At 44.4% G+C, this 11,776-nt stretch overlaps 1 protein-coding gene across 3 annotated transcripts in view; it reads right to left on the bottom strand.

Moving 5' to 3' along the window:
* Positions 1-278: 278 nt before the first annotated feature.
* The window catches only part of xirp2a (xin actin binding repeat containing 2a), a 56,731-nt gene continuing 45,233 nt past the window's right edge, over positions 279-11,776 (bottom strand). For all 3 annotated transcript variants that reach the window (XM_038716741.1, XM_038716750.1, XM_038716757.1), the window contains 3 exons: positions 2,058-11,334; positions 400-533; positions 279-316 (listed from right to left, as the gene is read on the bottom strand). In XM_038716741.1, the coding sequence (XP_038572669.1) occupies positions 439-533; positions 2,058-11,334 (9,372 nt within the window). In that variant the 3' untranslated portion in view covers positions 279-316; positions 400-438. The remainder of the gene's footprint in view (positions 317-399; positions 534-2,057; positions 11,335-11,776) is intronic.

The following is an 11,776-nucleotide window of genomic DNA, read 5'->3' as shown; positions in this document are numbered from 1 at the left end:
AGTGAAAGATTTCCTTGGAGACTCTGCTTGAGGAGGCCACATAACAGAAATCTTACTTGTGAGCTTCTTGTTTTCATCCAATGATTTGCTTATGTCATTATCCTGAGTGCTCTGAGCAGTGAAATATCTGGAATCCATGACTTTCTTTTCAGGTGATGGTGATTTTACAGCTGAATTCTCCTGGTTCTTATTATTCCATAGTTCTTTGTGTGGTTTCTGTCCAAATCCCTCATCATAATTTCCTTTGGACTTAAACAGTTGCTTGTAGTGTGGCTTGCAGTACATTTGTCCATGGAGAGAGGCATAGTTGCCAAGACTATTTAAAAATAAGAAAACAAGGGGTTAAAGTAGAGTAATGAAAAACCACTGGAATGCTTTTGCTCTGTGATATAGCTTCACCTTAGTTTGCCTCTGCAGTGTTCACAGCGAAAGCAGCTTTTATGGAAGTTTTGTTTGTCTGCAATCAGCGATTCCATGGGGTACACCCTCTTCCGACACACCCTGCACAGTTCGGACTCTGGAACTCGAATTTTCTGCAAAAAAAAGGAGATAATGCTTTTATTTACAAGTTCAAATAAACATAATTGGGTAGAAAGTATAGGCAAAATAAGGTTTTGGTGTCTAGAGCACCATTTCCCTAACCTTTTGGCTTGTGACCCCTTCAAATTAAGCAGTATGTGCTTTTGATCCCCTGTCTAAAGTTATGGTCTAGTGTGTGCACATAAGAGTGAGTTTCCCTTCAGATATTGTAACATTTGATTTATGTGGGTCAGAAAGTATCCAGTTTATCACTTAAAATTATAAACAGACTTTTGTACAGCCCTATGGCCCCCTGTCCAGGTCGTACCCCACCTCTGGCCCATTGCCAGCTGGGATTGGCTCCAGCCCACCCGCGACCTTGTACTCAGGATAGGTGGTTGACGATGAGTGAGAGTGGAAATTTTGTACCGAAATTACTCTTGCCCTTCTTTTACCCCTTAAATTATCTTGTGATGGCCCAGATTTATCATGGGGCCCCTTGGGCGGTCACTATTAGCAGGTTGGGAACCACTGACCAAGAGAGTCTTTAAAGCAAGACCATATAACAGAAGGGTTGGGTCATATGTTAGTCGCTATAAATACTCCTTCATGTTCATCGGTGACGTGCTTACATGCAGTGCAAGAGTACCATAAGTGACACTCTATCTATTTTAAAGTTAAATATTTCCCAAAACTTTTTTAATGAAAATTATTCAATATAAATGGATAACTAATTAATTAATATTTACTTGGATTTAAATAGAGCAATTCTTATTTTATCTGTAACTATCAAATTAAATAGCTCTTTCTAGGAAATTGTTAAAATATTATTAGAAGATTACTGAAAAGGGTTATCAACACAGTGCAGTCCTTCTAGTTTCTAGGCGTTAGAAAATGCATTGTAAAAAAAAAAAAAAGCCCTACACTACAACTGGTATCAGCATAATAACTCCAATTAATTGTCTAAAAATGGCTTGTCTTTGAAGGATTTAGAGTGATTTTCCTAATTACTGCAAAAGCTTTGAAAATTTAATCACTTCAGTGTTTTCAAAAGTAACTTTTGGAATTCACTTTATGAATATGGAGTAAAAAGGTGAGACCTTATCTTCAATTTAAGAATAAAAATGAATAAAAAGCATTGTTTTCTTCATGCTGGAGACATTTCAAGCAGTTCTCTGCTGTCTCACAGTGAAAACTGCATCACACACCCAGAATTATTAGTTCAATATGTTGCCGTCATTGCCAGCTTCACACATCAGAGACATGAATAAACAGTACAAATTGTAATCTGGGAATATTAAAATGTGTGAAACTGACAGTACCTAAACCGCAACCTGCTCCAAGCGTTAGTGTGAACATTTCAAATAAAAGAAAACACATAAAAGGAAATCACGTGACATAAATAAGTGTCAAAGCAATGTTAAGGCTTCTTTTCTTTCCACACAGTGCAGTTGATGCCTTAAACTTCTCACACACAAAGCATGTTAAACACACCGTCACGCCTGTTTAGTATCCTCATGCTGCACAGCTCGGTTTACCCGTCACAACAGTCTCCTGCTGGTGCGTTACAATCTGCGAAGTCCTCTGCTCTGTGACACTGAAACCCAGGTTCCGGAAAACTCCCTGGCTCTCGGCCCATGACTGCTGGAAGTTTCTCAGCAGCTCCTCCGTGGAGGCCTCAGGGGGTACGTCAACTGTTGGAACCGAGCCTCTCACCACATCAGCGTAGGATGGAGGGTTACCACGGGTCAAGGAGCTCCCAGAATGCATCTCACTCCTTGTCTCCCTTGTGATGTTTCCAAAGTCGTCAATGCTGCAGAATTGCTCGGTGACTGCTGTCGCTTCAGAGTGGCCCACCGGCTCAGAATAGGCTGATTCAGGTTCTCTTCTTTCTATTTGTTCTCTAAGCTCTCGGGCTGCCTGAGAACTATGCTCTCCTGTCTCAAACACATCCTTTATGGCTTTAACGTTGAATGTCGGGATTTCTTCAGTTCTTGGGGTATGTGGGTCAGCCTCTGCATCCTCTGTATCACTCTCCAGCCTCTCTGTGATGACAATGGGCTCTTTTCTGGCGTAGACTTTTGGTTGTGGAGATTCAAATCTGTTTACCAGCTTGGACAGGTCAACTCTTGGGAGATCCTCTTTCAGAAGGTCAATAGTCACAGCCTCTGTGCCTTCCTCGGTATCGGGTCCCAAACGCTCAGGGATATCGATGGGATCCCTCCGAATGTACGCCCTTGTTAACTCAGCCTTCTGCGCCTCCTCAAAAAAAGACTTTTTGTCCTTTACAGTCATCATAGAGTCCACCATTTCTGCGATATCCACCAACCCTTGCTCATTTCTCTCTATGAGCGTCTCCTTGTCGCTAAATGGGGATGATTGCTCCCTTTCAGCAGCAAGAACCTCTGGTATCGGCATGGGAGGTGGAGGGGTAGTGTTGCGAGAAAGCTTCGAGGTGTTGTCCCTCAGTTTCATCAACTTCTCGGAGCGGCTCAGGGTGGGAGACGGCGTGGCCCTGCTGAAGGTAGATGTGGGTGTGTATGACTTGCGAGGAGGAGGCGGAGGTGTCCCGATTGATTTGTAGGGCGGAGGAGAAGGGGTCACTCTGATTGGAGAGTCTATCCTCCTTGACTCAATACTAATAAAAGTGGGTGACGGAGTGCGGATGCTTGCCAAAGGGGAGGATACTTTCCGATCAACCACCTCACTCCGCTCCTGATGCACTTTGCCCTCTTGAAGTGACTTTTTCTCCTCCACCACCTTCTTTTCAGTTTTTGATGAGCCGATGCTGATCTTTGATATCTTTGCAGTTGCTCCACTGAACACTGGCTTTGGAGGCACCGGCGGTGGCGCCGATGATTCTTCTTCTTTTTCCGGCTTTACTATGGCTGTCAACTTTTCCTCAAAAAATGTGAGCTTTGCTTGAACAATATTTTTCACATAGACCATAAACTCTTTCAACTTTTTCTTATTTTGGTGTTTAGCAATTTCACTTAAATTCTTTTTCTCATCCGAGCCCATCACCCAGTCGGGGAGTTCGCTTATAATGATCCTGACAGCGTTGGGGTCTATTTTGCTTGGTGTGCCCTCAAGCTCTTTTATCTGAGTGAGCAGCTTCTGCATTGCATTACATTTCTCTAAATCTGTGATTTGCTGTGAATTAGCCTCGTCTTTATGGGCCAGTTTGCCTGTCCCTTTCACAGACACGTCCTTCAAGTCACCATTTGACTTGGCTGCCTTTGTCTGCATTTTATTTGTTTCTTCTGCTTGTAGCTTTATGTGCTGCTTTTGCATCTGTACAGCCTCTTGCCTCTGAAGGCTTTGCTGTACCACACTCTCAGTTACAACCACCTCCTCGTGTCTTTGAATGTGCTCCGCCTTCATGCACTGCTGACTGTGGGAGACAGATACATGGCCTTGTCCGTGATGAGTTGCTGCAGATGTTATCTTCCCCACCTTAGGCATTAAAACAGTAACGGATGGCGACAGCTTTACTTCGCTCTCATTCTTTTGCACCTGCTTTCCTTTTTTCCCGTGAACCTCCGCTTCAGCTTCCTTTGTAGGTGGGGTCACCTGACTTTTCTTCTCATTCACGTTCATTTTGGTTTTCATCTCAGTTTTAGCTGACGTCAGCTGGTTGCTTTCCTGATTCACCTTTGTTTCACTTGTCTGTGACACATCACATTTCTCTTGCTGTAAATGCATTTCACCTTTCATTGCTTCCTTTTGTCCCAAACTGCCACATTTTTCCTCTTTCTTCTCTGTTGGCATCTTAAAGGTTTTCACCTTGAAACTTGGAGTTACCTTTGGAATTTTAGTGGGTTGAGAAGGACTTATTTTCCCTTCCTGTGTCGGAGGCACATTAATATTCTTTATATCTTCAGCTTTCAATGTGACCGCAGCCTGGCTTTGAAGATTTACATTTTCTTGGACAGCACTCTGTGTGGCAGCGATAGAACTGGTGCTGGATTTCTTAATAAACTGCTGCTGCTCCGTGACTGAAGTAGTGACCACATTTGAGCATGACTGGACTTCAATATTTGAGGCCTCACCATGAAACTGAGAAACAGAAACGGTCTGATTCGTAGGTGCTGTTTGACTCTTTTTATTGACATCAGTTGAGGCAAGTATTTTTTCTGAGGAGTGCTTGCTCGCAACATGCTTTTTATCTAAAGACATACTTGAAGATCCAGGGGCTGATTTCTTATTTACCACTGAGATCAAGGGCTTGCTCAAAGGGATATGGGAATGGGTTTTCTTGGCAGGTGAATCTTGTACCGATATACCTTCTTTGGAAACAGTCTTAGATTCTTCGGTCTTTGCTTTTATCACTTCTGTGACCACTTCTTTCTCAATGTTCTGTGCTGCAGAAAGCTCAGCACTAACACTAATTGGTGGAGAAGTGGGTGTTGTGACTTTACTCCTCTCTATTTCCTCTTTTTCCATCCTTTGTTGGCGAAACCTTTCCTCTGCAAGCATGAGAGGAGTTTTAAATTTGCGAGCATAAGGTCTAGACTTTGACGGTGGAGCGGGTTCAGGAGGTGGAGGCAGTTTAATCGGAGGGACAAACACTTTTTTAGGTGGCTGTGGGCTTTCTTTTTGTATTGGTTTCGGAGCTGGGATGCTTGATATTTTTGTTTTTGACGCTGCTGTTAATTCAGACTGAATCTGGTTGCTCGTTTCAATCTGTTGGGTTGTTTCCCTTTTCACTTCCTGAACTTTAGCTTCTTCTTTACGGTCTGTTGACACTGTTGTTTCTTGATCAGGAGGGAGCTGAGGCGGAGGTGGAGGCGGTGGAGGAGTTGGCTGCTTTTTCTGCCATTTGGGTTTAACTTGTATGGGCTGCTTCTGAGATTCTGGCTGCTTGGGCACTTTGAATAAAGGCTTGCCGATGGGTTTCCCCAGCTTGGCAGGGGGAGGCTGAGGCATTGCATTGAGCTCTTGCTGTGAGGGAGGTGGAGGAAGAAAATCTTGTCCAGCCACAGAGGGTGGAGGCGGAGGAGGTGGTGGAGGCGGGAAAAATTCAGACTCAGGCTTTATGCATTCCATGGGAGGCGGAGGTGGTGGAGGGGGGAGGTCGCTGTCCTGCCTCATGATGGAAGGCTTGGATGCTGGGCTCTCCAGCACTGGCGATGGCGGTGGAGGGAGGGAGAGCTCAGACTCTGAGGGCGGAGGTGGTGAAGAGGGAGGAGGGGGGAAGTGAATCTCCGGCTTCGCCTTTTTGACCGCACCTTTCCCTCTCATGTCAAGGTTGCGGTATTCACTCTTCATGTTTTTGATGTTCTGCTTTTGTGTGAGAGCCGTATTCTCTGTTTGCTTTTGAGATGCTGACATTTGCTGTGATACCGTTGCATTTTGCTTATGCATGACAGTTTTCTCCATCACTGTGGTCTGCACCTGTTTGATTGTCTTTGTTTCACACATTTGCTTGTTTGAAATATTCGTCTGTGATGTGCTCTGCACCTCTTTCATCACATTCACACCAGCTGTTTTAGTCTCTGTTTGATCATTATTAGTCATTTGTTTATTCTTTATCATAATCGGCTTAGGAGCTTGTATTTTCTGTGGGGGCAGCGCTTTCTGCTTCTGTTCTTTTATGCTCTTCTGTTGAGAGGCCCCAGTAGTATTGTCTGATTTGGCTACAGTAACAGAGTGGTCCTCTTGGGTTATTACCTGTGTTTTCACAGATTTGCTTTCGTTGTGCCTCTGCGTGTGCTTCTGTGTGTGCTTCTGTGACTCACCGGTCTGAGAGAGGTTTTTCACAGCGGGGGCTGGAATGCCTGCTACGCTCTCATGCTTAGCTTCATGTATGCATTCATGCCCCGTTTGCTTTACAGTTAATGGATTTTTCACAGGCACTTTTGCTTTCTTGTGGGTATACATGCGTTTTGGATTTGAATACTGTTTTCTTTGCATTAGACACTGTATTGCCCCTTGAACGTCCCCCCTTACTACCTCCTCTTTTTCCACCAGTGAAGTCTCCTGGCCTTCATAAAGACATTTTATGGATGTTTTCACATCTCCTTCAATGCTGCCCCTGCGCTGCATTCTGGGAGAACTTGTTGGCTCTAGCAAGAGCTGGATAGTGGCTTTAACGTCCCCTTGTTCGCTCACTTGATGCTGGTAAATCTTTTTCTCACTCGAGGCCTCGTGTAAACTTTGCATGGCAGTGTGGATATCTCCTTTGACAATCTCCTCTTTCTCAACCTCTTTCACAGCTTGCTTTGCCTCCTCGAGGGACTTCAGGGTCCCTTTGATGTCACCTGGCACTAAATCTTCAACAGTTGCTTCCGTATTGGTGGTTGTAGATTTCTCCAGTGACTCGAGAGCACCTCTGATGTCTCCCCTGACAATTTCTGGCTTTTCCATTTCTTTGGCTTGATGCTGAGCCTCCTCCAGAGACCTCAAAGTAGTGGTTATGTCTCCCTTCACCACCGCCTCTTTCTCTATTACTACTTTCTGATTGATGGCTTGGGTCAGTGAATCCATGGCTGCACTAAGGTCACCTTTAACAATGTCCTTTGTCTCTAGGTTTCTGTAACCAACAGTAGGCTCTGTCATAAACACTTTAACAGTGCTGTGTACGTCACCAGGAACTATATCATCCTCTGCCACTGTGCGACCAATCTGCTGCTGATTCTTCCGCAGCAAGAGTTTGGTCTCTTCAATATCACGACCTATGATGCGCTCCTTTTCCACCTCTTCCTGGGCTCCATCGGGTTCAAACTGAAGCTGCTTCAGGTAATCCAAGGCTCCCGACTCAATACACGTGGAGTAAAAGCTGACATTTCCCCTTTCCGTGTCTCCGACCCTTATCTTTTTAGAGTCTTCTCCTCCTGAGTTGGAGAGAAGACGATGAAGGGTTCTGCTTACGTTGCCTTGAATGATATCCTCCTTCTCCATGCTTGCCCTCTCCCCTTTATTCAAGAGGGAATAGATAGTCATCCTCACGTCCCCTTTCTCATCCTCTTGAATCAGAATGCCACGCTTGGAGGAGCCCTCGTTCTTGAGCAGATTGTTTATGGCCTCTTGAATGTCGCCGCGGATAATTTCCTCTTTCTCAACGTTGATTCCTCTTTCCTGGTTGAACAGCTGCTTCACTGTGGTGTTGATGTTCCCCCGTTCCTCCTTGTCAACAGTTATCCCTCTTTCAGTGGTCTCCCCGCGGTTCAGGAGGTTCATCATTATGTTGCTCAGATCCCCTCTGATAATCTCTTCTTTTTGGATTTGTGGAGCCTCTTGGTTCATGAGTTTATACTTTGCCATGCGGACATCACCGATCTCATCTGCCTCAATAAGTACACCTTGTGAGTCCACCATTTTCTGACAGTAAAGCTCCTCAAGTGTCTCTTTGATGCTTTTACCTATTATTTCTTTCTTTTCCATGCTGCTCTCGTTGAATTCATGGAATGGAGTGGTTTCAAATAGCCAGGTTGTCGTCTTCACATCGGCCTGTGGGATTTCCTCCTTCGTGACAACAAGCTCTGTGCCATCAGTCTCTTTGATACTGTCAAGGGGCTGCTTCTCAAAGAGCCACACAGACTGTTTGACATCCCCTTTCATTACTTCTTCTTTTGTCACTCTCTCCATTCCATCATACTCTGCGCCTTCGCCGCGGATCTCATCAATTGTGTGCGTTTCAAACATCCATGTGGCAGACCTGACATCGCCTTTTTGGATTTCGCTCACGCTAACAGTTCTGATGTACTTCTGAGACATCTCGTCAGTCTCAAAACGCTGCATGTTTGACTTCACATCACCGCCTTGGATATCTGCAACTGTTTTCGACCTTACTTTTATTTCCTCTGTAATTTCATCCAGAGGTTGCGTTTCAAACTTCCACCTCGCAGAGCTCACGTCTCCTTTGTTGACGCCTTCCTCAGTCACAGCTTTAATGACATAGACCTCCTCTGAATCTCTAATTGAATCCAGAGGCTTTGTCTCGAACAACCATCGGGCCCCCACCACATCTCCTCTCATAATTTCTTCCTTGGTAACTGTAGTTACTTCATGGTAATGACCCTCTTTGTCACAGATAGCGTACAGCGGCTGAGTTTCAAACATCATGGTGTAATTTTTCACATCTCCCCTTTCTATGTCATCTCTAAAGATACTGAGTTTTGAAATATTAGTCTCAGTGGATTCAGTGGATTCCTCTTTAATTTGATCCAGAGAATATGTCTCAAAAATGAAGCGGCCTTTGTCAACGTTGCCCCCCTTAACGTCCGTCACAGTGCGAGTTTCCCTCGCCTCTGTGGACTCGTCACGGATGACATCGATCGGCTGATTCTCAAACATCCAGGTACAGTTGACCACGTTTCCCCGCTGGATATCCTCAGCCTGCTGTGTCTTCAATCTCTGCATTGTTTCCTCAGATGTGGAGCTCATAATATCAGAGGAACGGTTCTCAAAGATGTACTTCATCCTGGAAACATCGCCAGACTGTATGTCGATTTCTGTAACCCTCCTGAAAGAACTGCTGTCCTCACCTGTTATATTTTCAAGGTTCTCTGTTTCAAAGAGGAAGCGGGCCAGCCGCACATCTTTTCCTTGGACGTCCTCTTGCTTTACAGTGCAGGTTTTCAGAATGGTCTCGGACTCAGACTCTGTATGATCACGTATGTTGTCAAGTGTCTGGGTCTCAAAGAGCCAAGTGCACGTTTTGACGTCACCTTTTTGCACTTCCTTAACGTCAACCTCGCTCTTTTCCACCTTTTCATACAGAGCATCTATCGGTTGAGTCTCAAATAGCCACCTACAAGTCTTAACGTCCCCTTTCTCAATTTCAATACCTTCCTTAGTTTTTTGTTCTTCATCTTCAGCATTACTGAAAGATTTAATGGCATCAAGCTGTTGAGTTTCAAACAACCACTTGGCTGTTTTGACATCCCCTGACTCAATCTCCTGTTTGGATATACCTTTTATGATCTGAAACTTATTGATGCTTTCATCAAACTCATCAATAGGACGTGTCTCAAACATCCATCTGCAGCTGCGCACGTCTCCCTTCACAATCTCCTCACGCCTCACGGTCCTCACCTCATGATAATGGCCAGAGCTGTCTTGCATAGCATACATAGGGGTGGATTCAAAAAGAACTCGGTTGGATTTGACGGATCCACTTGTGACACCTTCAACTTGAATCTTCTGTGTACCTTCACACTTACTTAAATCCATACTTTCAAACCTTTCTTTGTAGTTTGTCACGTCTCCTTTGTCAAGAGCTTCAACGTTCACAGTTCTTGTGATCTCCTTCTTCTCCTCCCTTATATTCTCCAATGGTTGGCTTTCAAAGACCCACTTCTGATGCCTCACGTCACCCTTTTCTTCTTCAGATGCAACCATTTTCTTAAGTTTTCCCACATCGAGCAGTTCTTTTAGATTTTCCATGGGTACTGTTTCAAACAGATGTTTTGCTGATCGAACATCACCTCCTACAATCTCCTCTGAAGGTAAAGGTCTGGCATTGGCGTTGTCTTTCAGAGTATCCATAGGCTGAGTCTCAAAAACCAAACAGTGTTTCCTCACATCTGCACCAATTATTTCTTCCTTCTGCTTCCTGGAGCTCTCCCATTCCTCATCCTTAATAGTGTCAAGAGTCTTTGTCTCAAAAAGCCATGTACCTTTGTTCACGCCACCTTGAATGTTGTCCTCCATGGAAATACCACATATCAGCTTCACCTTCGCAGGGTCTTTGTTTATCATATCCAGAGGCTGGGTTTCAAACATCCAGCGTGATGTCTTGACATCTCCTTTTGCAGTCTCCTCCCTGCGGATTGTGGTGATCTCCAGCATCTCTCCCGAATCCCCCCTGATGACACACATGGGCTGGGTCTCAAACATGCGAGTGGTTGTCTTCACATCCCCTTTGATCTCTTCCAGCTCGGACTTCAAGTTGAGGAAGTGGCTCTCCTCAATGGTTTCCGTTTTACCCAAGGAATCCAGATGCTGGGTCTCAAAAAGATATCGAGCGGTTTTCACATCTCCGCCGCTGATGTCTTTGGTGACGACATCTGCATCCTGCTCGTCTTCTATGTAGATCTTATTCAGACAATCAAGTGGCTGTGTCTCAAAAAGCCACGTAGCAGTGCGGACATCTCCTCTTGCAAGATCGGTAGATTTTTGGGACTGCACATTCGAATCAGGAGTCTCTGTACCCAGAGCATCCATGGGCTGAGTCTCAAACATCCAAGCTGTGTATTTGACATCTTTGCCAGCAATGATTTCCTGCTGGGCAATATTGCTCATCTCGTTCTCATCTGGGGTTTCATCTTTGATCGTATCTAGCGGCTTGTTTTCGAACATCCAGCGCATAGACTGCACTTCACCTTTAAGGATCTCCTCCCATTCTAGGTCCTCTCCATCAGGGCTCGAACACTTACTTGGGCTATTGCCGTCATTTTCAAACATATAACATGCCTGTTGGACATCTCCCATTATTTCCTGACTTTCCAAGTTCTTTTCTTCTTCAGTAAGCTGACTCAAGAAGTCCTCTTCAAGGTTTTTTCGGACCTCTGGATGAATGTGCTTGTAGAGGCGCTTTAGTTCAGCCATACTCTTGTGTTTAAAGTACTGCTCCTTATGAACAGTTTGCTTATGCTGGGAGGCTGGCTCCTGAATCTGGGAAGAGACGTTTTCCTGTTGTACCTGCAGCAGGTTCGAGGGCGGCGGAGGGAAATGGTCTGTCATCTCATAAGCCACTGATGAGGCAGTGGCAGTCTTTAAGGTGGAGGAGGTGTCATAGCTTGTCACGGCTGAAGTTTTGGAGGACTGATTTACTGGTGCCCATTGAAACTGGTTGAAATCCACATCAACCTACGGTTCATAAGTGGTTTTGGTTAAGGAGAAAGGGACAGTGAGGGTTGTGTTGAATTGAGAAAATCAAAGAAAAATTAATTTTGTGTCATGAAAAGGACAGAAAATGACAGATGTGAAGCACAGAAATGAAGTATCAACCTTCAACCTAAAACAATTATAATTATAAATGTTATTTCATGTTTGTTTGCTTTTTACGATGTATGAAGCTGAATCAAATTTCCATTCCAAAGCTAGAAGTAAAAAGACCACATAACAAACCTAATTTGGATGTAAATGCACAAATGCAGACAGCTCCTGAGTCTGTCAAACCTAGACATTTTCAGTTATGCACGTTCTTAATTACTGACTTGATAGAAATATTAATTGAAGATCACTTTAACTGAAGACAGTAATGTGAGTTTTAGTCTGGGGTTTCCTTTTAACACTGTGAAAAAAAGAA

This window comes from Micropterus salmoides, unplaced genomic scaffold (assembly GCF_014851395.1).
Source record: "Micropterus salmoides isolate LMB-PRFRI ecotype aquatic unplaced genomic scaffold, ASM1485139v1 Ms_hic_scaffold_1, whole genome shotgun sequence".
Lineage (NCBI taxonomy): Eukaryota > Metazoa > Chordata > Actinopteri > Centrarchiformes > Centrarchidae > Micropterus > Micropterus salmoides.
Note: the sequence above shows the minus strand (reverse complement) of the source record. Positions and strands in the feature narration are given on the sequence as shown.